The sequence below is a fragment of the Megalobrama amblycephala genome, linkage group LG17, assembly GCF_018812025.1.
Source record: "Megalobrama amblycephala isolate DHTTF-2021 linkage group LG17, ASM1881202v1, whole genome shotgun sequence".
NCBI classification, from domain to species: domain Eukaryota; kingdom Metazoa; phylum Chordata; class Actinopteri; order Cypriniformes; family Xenocyprididae; genus Megalobrama; species Megalobrama amblycephala.
In genome coordinates this window covers 35,808,604-35,818,805 of record NC_063060.1, presented here as the reverse complement: position 1 = coordinate 35,818,805, position 10,202 = coordinate 35,808,604, and the positions used below count along the sequence as shown (strand labels likewise).

At 34.8% G+C, this 10,202-nt stretch overlaps 1 protein-coding gene across 3 annotated transcripts; it reads right to left on the bottom strand.

Annotated features, from left to right (window-relative positions):
• Positions 1-1,184: 1,184 nt before the first annotated feature.
• otulinb (OTU deubiquitinase with linear linkage specificity b) lies at positions 1,185-9,492 on the bottom strand. 3 transcript variants are annotated; one of them, XM_048164112.1, is made up of 10 exons: positions 9,248-9,269; positions 8,779-8,830; positions 8,375-8,542; positions 8,030-8,236; positions 6,974-7,044; positions 6,768-6,874; positions 5,587-5,727; positions 5,323-5,439; positions 2,865-3,134; positions 1,185-1,771 (listed from the first exon to the last, which is right to left on the bottom strand). In XM_048164112.1, the coding sequence occupies exons 1-10, from the start codon at positions 9,255-9,257 to the stop codon at positions 1,511-1,513; spliced, it is 1,404 nt and encodes a 467-aa protein (XP_048020069.1). In that variant the 5' UTR covers positions 9,258-9,269; the 3' UTR covers positions 1,185-1,510. The 3 variants fall into 3 exon arrangements, with proteins under 3 accessions (XP_048020069.1, XP_048020068.1, XP_048020071.1); XM_048164111.1 differs by lacking the exon at positions 8,779-8,830 and having other exon boundaries at positions 9,248-9,492; XM_048164114.1 differs by lacking the exon at positions 8,375-8,542.
• Between the last annotated feature and the right edge of the window lie 710 nt (positions 9,493-10,202).

Below are 10,202 nucleotides of genomic sequence, written 5' to 3'. Positions count from 1 at the left end.
CTCATTAAGGGCCTCAGCAAACCTCCAAGGGGGCTGAAGGATGAAATAAAACAGGGCCTAAATCTAACTTGTGGCCACACCTGCCAAACAGTTTTACTGGTCATGAAACAGTTATGACACCAAACTTTTAGATAACAGTGAAAATTCACAATTCTCTATTCCAATTTTAATACCACAGCTAAAACTACTAGCCTAACTAATATAAATTTAAAACATTATTAAAGACAGTAATAAAAAAGAACAAACAAATTACAAGCAAAAGCACAAATAAATGCAATATAACAAAAATACAAACAAAATAAACAGTGCTTTTCGAGTAGGTCTGACAGTAGTTTTCAGGTACAGAAATTTAATAAAGCAAATGTAAAATAATGTAAAATTACACTGCATAGTCTTCACTGTATAAATTAAACATCCTTATTAATCTTTGTCTTTTGTTGTTTGATTAATATTAAAAACAGACAGCAGCAGGATTATTAGGATGCTGTCACTTTAAGACTGAATGCGCAGATCTAATATACTGATACAGTACACGTGCTTTTACTTTCTCAATAGTTTACATTCACTTAAGACAACCAACTGTTAACTAGGAAACTCTATTTTTTGACAATTTTGCTCCCTTTCGCGTGAATTTAAAGCTATAGCCATTTTATTTTTTCATGTGCAGATTGACTTGGCCAGTCAGAATCATATGAAGGTTCTAGCAAAACATGCACCATAATATTTTAAAGATCCTCTAATGATTTTTTTTTTCTCAGCACAATGTAATGTTAACCATACAAGACCAAGTGAAGCTGCTTTTGATTGAAATGAGAAAATATTCCAGCATTCACAAACTTCTGAGTCATCTCTTCTTGCACTTCTTTACTCTTTTGTCATGACATTTCATTAAAAAGTTTCACAGAATAATTAATCTGAGATGGAGGCTGCCTGTTGTAATGCTGCATGCCTGCTTCATCAGATGCTTATGAATTATTGAGCTGGTCGTTTCTCATTTCCTGTCGACGCTGTGTACATTGCTCTATGTAATAAATGGTCAGACCGCTAAGATCAAGTCATCTGAAGACATGACAAGAAGATATTGAAACCAGTGGAAGGACACAAGAGATCTTAAAACAAATTGGACGCTAAACTAGCTAAATGTAATCCCTAAAAATCTAGAAAAGCAAAAGAACAAGTCAAGATTTGTGGTTCAGTTTTTATTGTAATATGCAAAGCAATAATTAACCTTGTAAACTAAAGAAAATCATTCAAAATCTCCCATCCCAGCTGGAGGTGCAGTTATGTCTCATTAAACCACTGCAAAGAAAAGAAATGCATCCTTTTATCCTTATATTTAAAATTACATAGGTAGCAGAATAAGGAGAACAAATCTTTAAATTTATCAGAATTAAATAAAGAAAAGGAAAAATTATCCCAAAACATAAATGCAAGAACTGCGATGTAGAAAACACAAAGGACTGTAGAATAACTCCTGAGTTCTGCAGATTGTGTGATTGCCATATACTCTTTAAAGGCGTGTAGTTACGTTTGATTGTCCATCGGAGGGTTGATTCCACTTTGGCCTACCACGTTCATCAAATTTGGAGGGCTTTTTGGGTACAAGTGCATTGTAGTGTCTGTCATCTTCTGTAATCAAACATAGAGGAGGAGGCCGGTCTTCCCTGTGGTCGTTCGGGTAGTATGTGATAAACTCTTCGGTGTCACACTTGTACAGCCGAACAACCCGAATCGTCTGTTGAAGGGAATGACCCAGGAGGCACATCTCCACCTAAACAACATTACATCAGGAGAGGTCCTTCATAAAAAATACCATCACTACAACTATTAAACAATGCATGAATTGAAGGCACAATATGTAAGATTTTTGGATTAAATTATCCCAAAATCACTAGAACAATGCTATATATTTTGTTGACTTGTGTACATACATTATCCCAAATGTTTCCAAGAATGTTTAAATCTATAGAAATAGGCAATTTTAACCAGGACACGGACCGAGTAGACATGAAGAAAACACATCCCACGATTCCGCAAAATCAAGGCCTCATTTTGAATAAGCGACCTCTAGTGGTGAAAAATTACATATTGTGCCTTTAAATGACAGCAGTATAACAATATAACATTCGGTACAGAATTAAAGGTCCCGTTCTTCGTGATCCCATGTTTCAAACTTTAGTTAGTGTGTAATGTTGTTGTTAGAGTATAAATAAAATCTGTAAAATTTTAAAGCTCAAAGTTCAATGCCAAGCGAGATATTTTATTTAACAGAAGTCGCCTACATCGAACGGCCAGTTTGGACTACATCCCTCTACTTCCTTCTTTAATGACGTCACTAAAACAGTTTTTTGACTAACCTCCGCCCACAGGAATACACAAGAGTTGCGTTTGTAGAGTGTGTTTGTCGCCATGTCGTCGAAACGCTGTTATTTTCATCCCGCTGTCCAATCACCGGGTCTGATTCCGGCTCAAATTGATAGGGTAAAATTAAAGACATGTTTACAATAACACTGAGCGCGTGCATCTCCACGTTATGGTAAGAGGCGTGACCTTTCCGGGCAAGGTTCGCTAAGCTGCTGTCGAATCACAACACAGGAACCGCTGGCACAATCAGAACTCGTTACGTATTTCTGAAGGAGGGACTTCATAGAACAAGGAAGTCATCAGCCCGTTTTTATGACAGTGGAAACAGCGGTATACAGTTAAGTAAATTATGTGAAAAATACTGTGTTTTTTTACACGCGAAACATGAACACGTTATATTGCACACTATAAACACAATCAAAGCTTCAAAAAAAACACGAAAAACGGGACCTTTAAATAAAGTGATTATTTTGTGAACAGATTTTTAACAGCATGCTAACCTGTTCCAGCCCACCACTGAAGCCGACATGTCTGAGGTGATTGTTGAGGAAGGTCCTGGGGCATTTGGACGAGTCACGAGCAAAGAGGAGCCAGCAGAACTCTGGTACGTCAGAGCCCTTCTCCATATCTGAGTGCAACTGAATGGCAGTCCTCAGCATCAAGAACTTCAGTGCTTCCAGAAGTTCATACTCCTCATCATGACCTCTGAAAACCTCCTGGCACATGCGCTCCCTGTCTTCAAGACTTTTACACTTGACAGCCTCTTGCCACTAAAGACAAAGCAAAACATTTTTGTCAGCAGGTACATTTAAGTTTGGGCTCAGTAAGACATTAATAAATAAAATAATTTATTTAGCAAAAACATATTGATCAAAAGTTACATTAAAGACATGTATAATGTTGCAAATTATTTCTATTTCGAATAAATGCGGTTCTTTTTTTTAGATTTATTTTTGCTGATTTTTGCCTTTATTGTAATAGGATAGTATAGAATGGACAGGAAGCGAGGTGGGAGAGAGAGAGAGAGAGAGAGAGAGAGAGAGAAGGGGGGGGGCTTGGGCGTTAAACGTCTGCAAGCCAGGACTCAAACTCATGTCGCCCGAAGTGCAATGGAGATATATGTCGGAGTGCTGACCACGAGGCTATCAGCACCGAAAAATAAATGCTGTTCTTTTGAACTTTATATTCAAAGAATCCTGAAAAAAATGTATCACGGTTTCCAGAAAAATATTAAGCAGCACAACTGTTATCAACATTGATAATAATAAGAAATATTTCTTGAGCACCAAATCATCATATTAAAATGATTTCTGAAGGATCATGTGACACTGAAGTACGGAAGAGGATTAGGGCCAAGCAATAATAAAAAATTAAAACCATCTCGAGATTAAAGTTGTTAAATTTCGAGAAAAAACTCGTTAAATTTCGAGAAAAATTCGAAATAAAATGTTGAGAATAAACTCATTAAATTACGAGAAAAAAACTCGTTAAATTACGAGAAAAAAGTCGAGATAAAATGTTGAGAATAAACTTGTTAAATTACGAGAAAAAAAGTCGAAATAAAATGTTGAGAATAAACTCATTAAATTACGAGAAAAAAACTCGTTAAATTACGAGAAAAAAGTCGAGATAAAATGTTGAGAATAAACTCATTAAATTACGCAAAAAAAACTCGTTAAATTTCGAGAAAAAAGTCTAGATAAAATGTTGAGAATAAATTTGTTAATTTAATGAGTTTATTCTCAACATTTTACCTCGACTTTTTTCTCGAAATTTTCTGAGTTTTTTTTTCTCGTAATTTAACATTTTATCTCAACTTTTTTCTCGTAATTTAACGACAATTTTCTCATAATTTAACGAATTTGTTCTCGTAATTTAAGGACTTTTTTCTCGTAATTTAATGACTTTATTCTCAACATTTTATCTCGACTTTTTTCTCAAAATTAAACGAGTTTATTCTCGACATTTTATCTCGACTTTTTTCTCGAAATGTTATGAGGTTTTTTTCTCGTAATTTAACATTTTATCAACTTTTTTCTCGTAATTTAACGACAATTTTATCATAATTTAACGAATTTGTTCTCGTAATTTAATGACTTTTTTCTCGTAATTTAATGACTTTATTCTCAACATTTTATTTCGACTTTTTTCTCATAATTTAATGAGTTTATTCTCAACATTTTATCTCGACTTTTTTCTCAAAATTTAACAACAATTTTCTCATAATTTAACGAATTTGTTCTCGTAATTTAACGACTTTTTTTTCGTAATTTAATGACTTTATTCTCAACATTTTATCTCGACTTTTTTCTCAAAATTTAACGCGTTTTTTTCTCATAATTTAATGAGTTTGTTCTCGTAATTTAAGGACTTTTTTCTCATAATTTAATGACTTTATTCTCAACATTTTATCTCGACTTTTAATTTAAAATTTTATCGACTTTTTTCTCGTAATTTAACGACAATTTTCTCATAATTTAACGAATTTGTTCTCGTAATTTAATGACTTTTTTCTCGTAATTTAATGAGTTTATTCTCAACATTTTATCTCGACTTTTTTCTCAAAATTTAACGCGTTTTTTTCTCATAATTTAATGAGTTTATTCTCAACATTTTATTTTGACTTTTTTCTCGAAATTTAACAACTTTAATCTCGAGATGGTTTTATTTTTTTTTATTATTGCCTGGCCCTAATCCTCTTCCGTACTGAAGACTGGAGTAATGATGCTGAAAATTTAGCTTTGCCATCACAACAATACATTTAAAATATATTAAATTAGAATAGTACTTTTAACTGTAATAATATTTCACAATATTACTATTTTTTTTACTGTATTTTTGATCAAATAAAAAACGCATTTGTGAGGCTTTTTTCATAGAAAATCTTACCGACCCTAAACTTTTGAACGTAGTGTAAATATTCATACATATGCAATGAAGAAAAATAACAAAAGTAACCTTTTTCTTCAGTAATTCCAGGCATTGTTCAAGACGCTGTACTGTGCTCTTCCTGCTTTCAAATGGAAACTGCCACTCCTTAATAAAATCCTTATCAGAATGAATTTCTTTTGGCCACTATAACAAAAAATTCATAATGCATCAAATTAATTATGCATAACACAATGCAAAAAAATGATCAAGTCATGCTGCTTTGTGCACATCCATATTTAGTAGGGATGTAATAAGGATGCCTAATGTCTAACAACAATAAGGTTAAGTTACCTTAATGAAATCAGAGTCATGTAACCAGGCAGGAAGTTGTTTGGACTGGCTGAGGACCTGGAAGAGCGTCGCCCTCAGGGCACAATAGTTATCACCTCTTACTCTGCATAGATTGAACTCACTGGCTATTGCTTCATAACCCTAAAAAAATGCACATGTGAGCAGGCTCCTTTAATCAAGTTCAAATTTATATATAAAGAACATTTAAAAACAACAAACGGTGAACCAAAGTGCTGTACAATTAGGAAAATACAGTAACAGAAACAGGGAAAAAACACAGAAATTAGCTAAAATTAACAGAGTAAGATAGCAATAGAGGGGGAAAAAAAACTTAAAATGAACAAGTCATACAAATACAAATAGGACTCATACAACTGAAACCCCTATATTTCAATGTGGACAGTGTGGTAGAGGACCTGACAGAGAATGGCAGTGCATTCCACAGTTGCAAACACCGGATCACCCTTGGTTTTCAAGCGGGAATGAGGTACAGAGAGAAGCAACTGACTTGAGATCTTACTGCAGAATAATGAAGGAGATCGACAATGTACTGTGGTGCTAGACCATGCAAGGCTTTATTAACATACAGCAAAACCTTAAATTTGACTCAATAGCCAACTGATAACCAGTGTAAGGAAGCAGGAACATGAGTAATATGCTCTCTCTTCCTTGTACCCGTTAGAAGTCTAGCTGCTGCAGTTTGAACCAATTGCAAGCGCTGAAGATTAGATTTAGGCAAACCTACATATAATTGCATTAGTCCAATCTTGATGTGATAAGTGCATGAATCACTAATTCCTTTTAACTTGAGGAAGTTTTCAGACATCCACAACTTTACTTCCTGAAAGCAGGAGATGAGATGATTTACCATCGGCTTGATAGGGAGATAAAGGTATGTATCAACCATAACAGTGATAAAATAGAGCCAAGAGGAAGCATACTGTATATAGGGAAAAAAAGCAAGGGACTCAAAATGGAGCCTTGTGGGACACCACATGTAATCAGTGTTGAATGTGAGTTGTGATTATCATTACTGACAGAAAAGGTTCGCCCCTTGGAGATATGAGGGAAACCAGTTTAATGGAAACCCCTGGATGCCAACCATTCTCTCAATCTATTGTATCAAAGATCTCAAAGAATTAAAATGAACACAAAGTAATGTGTGAGAGAAGCAGGCTCACCTTTCGGATAAGCTGACTTTTAGTGGTATTCCCTTTCCATTCTCTCTCACTGTAGGTCTGAATATCTTCGGCAGCTGACACACTGCTCTGGGCCTCACCAACAGCCACTGATGGGAATAAAGACTCCTCTAGCTCAGACAAAAACCACCTCACAGACATCTCTCCAACATTTAAATACAGACTGAACATTCAAACCTGGCCACTACCTGACTTTGACTGGTGCTTCTCATGCAGTTCTTGTTCTATTTCCTCTTCTCCTCTGTATAGGTCCACCTCACTAGGAAACAATAAGGACTCAATGCAAATCAGTGCATAATAACTTGTGTCACTTCCTTAATCTATTTCAGTGGTGTATAATATTTGTCACGTAACCATATATTCATGGTTATACATCTCTCCTGCATGTGATTTTATAAACACACAAGTTACATTTTCTACATAGCATGTAAAAAGAATTTTATGTCAAAGAAAACGTACCCAGGTCTAAAAATGCATATTGTACGTGTTGGTGAATTGTCACTGTATAAAACTATGTAAATTATTTTTGACCCTGGACCACAAAAACAGTCATAAGTCACACTGGTATGTTTGTAGCAATAGCCAACAATACATTGTATGGGTCAAAATTATCGATTTTTCTTTTATGCCAAAAATCATTAGGATATTAAATAAAGATCATGTTCCATGAAGATATTTTGTAAATTTCCTAATGTAAATATATCAAAAATGTATTTTTTGTGAGTGGCTATGCATTGCTAAGGACTTCATTTGGACAACTTTAAAGGCGATTTTCTCAATATTTTGATTTTTTGCACCCTCAGATTCCAGATTTTCAAATAGTTGTATCTCGGCCAAATATTGTCCTATCCTAACAAACCATGCATCGATACATTTTTTTTTTTTAAATTACCCTTATGACTGGTCCAGGGTCACATTTGACCAAAGATTACCTATTAATTATTAAAGGAAGCATTTTACCAAAACTAAAAGTGATAGTGTTTTGATTTTTCTTGAAATCCAAATGTAACATTTGAAATGCAAATGTATTCCCAAATGATTTGTCTTACTCTTGACATGAAGCAAGTTCATAATGACAGTAGACATCCAAAATGATAATTTTTTTCTTCTGTAATTTCTCTATGATTTGAGAAGCAATTTGTAAAAAAGTGGCACAGTTTACACTGCAAGCAAGCACCTACTGTATGTAAAGACACAGCCATACTGTACTACATTGATTCAGCTGAATTGACAGGAAAAATTACCCCTTTTCATCTTCAGCAGACGATGTCTTCATCAGATGCTGCTGGGATGAATTACAGTCACTATGGGTAGATTTGGCCTCCTCCTGAGCACGTTTTTGCATAGTGTGGGTAGATTCAGAGCTTCTCTCAGGTCCAGGAGAACAAGCATCCTTTCCAGCTGCCCTGACCTTCACATCTGCTTTCTGACCTTGAGTGCTCTGTGTCGATCTAAGAGAGGAGGACCAGTTATGTCTAACATGAAATAACATATGCTTCAATATAAAATGTTCACAAATGACTTATAATCTGACTTCAACTTGCAATACATAAATAAATAAATAAATAAATATCTGTGCTATGGCATACCCATGATTCTTTTTGGATTTTTTGCTCTGACTCTGTTGGCCAGAATCAAAACCAAACTTTGCTTTTTTGTTCATGGTTTTGTCAGTTTGGCGATTTTGCACATCCTTCGTACCTGAATCATAATGATACATGAGCAGGGAGGTCCAACCTGCATCTCTGCATGGCGGGCTGATGCAGAGGGGAAATACAAATGGATACTAAATATCAAATGTGAAGCTAGAAGGTGACTACCTTACTTTTGCACATCACAATGTAAACAAACAGAAACACTTCCGCATTCTATCAGTTTCCACAATATCATCAGCGACATAACCGTTTCAAATTGCGAATAGTAATTATCAATGCAATGATTTACTAACAACACTCAGACAAAACAGCCAAAAAGGCGCTTGTATTTAACTTACCTGCCTTTACGGTCCTCCTGAACTGTGACTACAAAAAGCCTACGAATACTTCCTGTGAACAGGGGATTAAGGGAAATGTAGTTTTCCGGTGTGCAGCACCTCTGCTTATTTTGAGCGACGCTGAGCCTGTTTGTTTATGAGTTGTTAGTTGTTAGTTTTGGGCATGCTTGCGGCATAAAGTGGCATATTTGGGCTTGTTAGTGTTTGGTCCCCATATAGCACAATAAAATATGACCATTTTATCAATATTTAGTGGAAAATAACTCAGGATGGTGTTGCTTTCTATATATACTGTATATAAAATATTATTATTATTATCAATTACTATAACTATATATACTATTATTGAAGAAATACTACACTAATAATAAATACACTACTCAGAAACACCAAAACAAGTTGCTTGTTTTCCAGATTAGGTATCCTATCCAACACTGGAACAGTATCTTTGTGTATTGTATAAACTTACCCTTCATCATCAAAGTCCTTGTGATAAAAATCTGACATCTTTGTGTAGTATTGACTGTGTTTTGTGTCCTTTTTATTAAGTCCACCATTGTCCCCTGCACTGGTGGTAGTAATGGTCATCCGATCCCCATGAAATCCTGTTTTTTCTGTATTGTCGATTGATGATGATGGTGTGGAAATGCAGCAATTCCCCATCACCAACATGAAGACATGAAAAAAACTAGTTTACAGTTGTTGCTTTTGCTTAACCATCTACCATTTTTTTCTGTTTTGTTTGCCCTTAGGATATGACAAGTAAGATACATGTGTTTGAATTTTAAACTTAAAATAGTCTGACTAAAATAGAGCCCTATGGCATCCGACCCTAGTAGTCTAATCCCTGCTCAGGCCAAGGCTGTGCTTTTTTCATCCACTAGATGACAGCATTTAGTTCGTTCGGATCTGTTGTAGGGCAGGCTACAATTTCTGATAATATAAATAGGGGATCATTTGAAAGTGAAATTGTAAATAAATAGATTAAATTTTACATAGGCACGGATTTCAAAGTATCTAAGTATAATATATTATATACTGAATTAAGATAAAATGAAACATTAGAACTACCAAAAATGGAAGAAAAAAATTAATTAAAGGGATAGTTCACCAAAAATTGAAAATTATTCCATGATTTACTCACCCTCAAGCCATCCTAGGTGTATATTACTTTCTTCTTTCAATGAACACAATCGGAGATATATTTAAAAAATATCCTTAGCCCTCCAAGGTTTAGAATGATTGTGAATGGTAACCCAAATTCTGAAGACAAAAAAATGCATTCATCCATTAAAAAAAAAAAAAGAATCCATATGACTCCAGGGGGTTAACAAAGGCCTTATGAAACGAGTCGATGCGTTTGTGTAAGACAAGTATCCTTATTTAATACTTTATAAGGTAAAATAATGAGCTTCCCGCGCCAC

Excerpts from the sequence above, each read along its gene's own strand:
- otulinb (XM_048164111.1), bottom strand. The coding sequence starts at position 9,450 with ATGTTGGTGATGGGGAATTGCTGCATTTCCACACCATCATCATCAATC. Across the intron at positions 8,543-9,247 it reads AAGGACTTTGATGATGAAGG|CCCGCCATGCAGAGATGCAG; the intron begins GTAAGTTTATAC and ends CCTCTGCATCAG. Across the intron at positions 7,045-8,029 it reads TCTGCTGAAGATGAAAAGGG|TGAGGTGGACCTATACAGAG; the intron begins GTAATTTTTCCT and ends ATTGTTTCCTAG.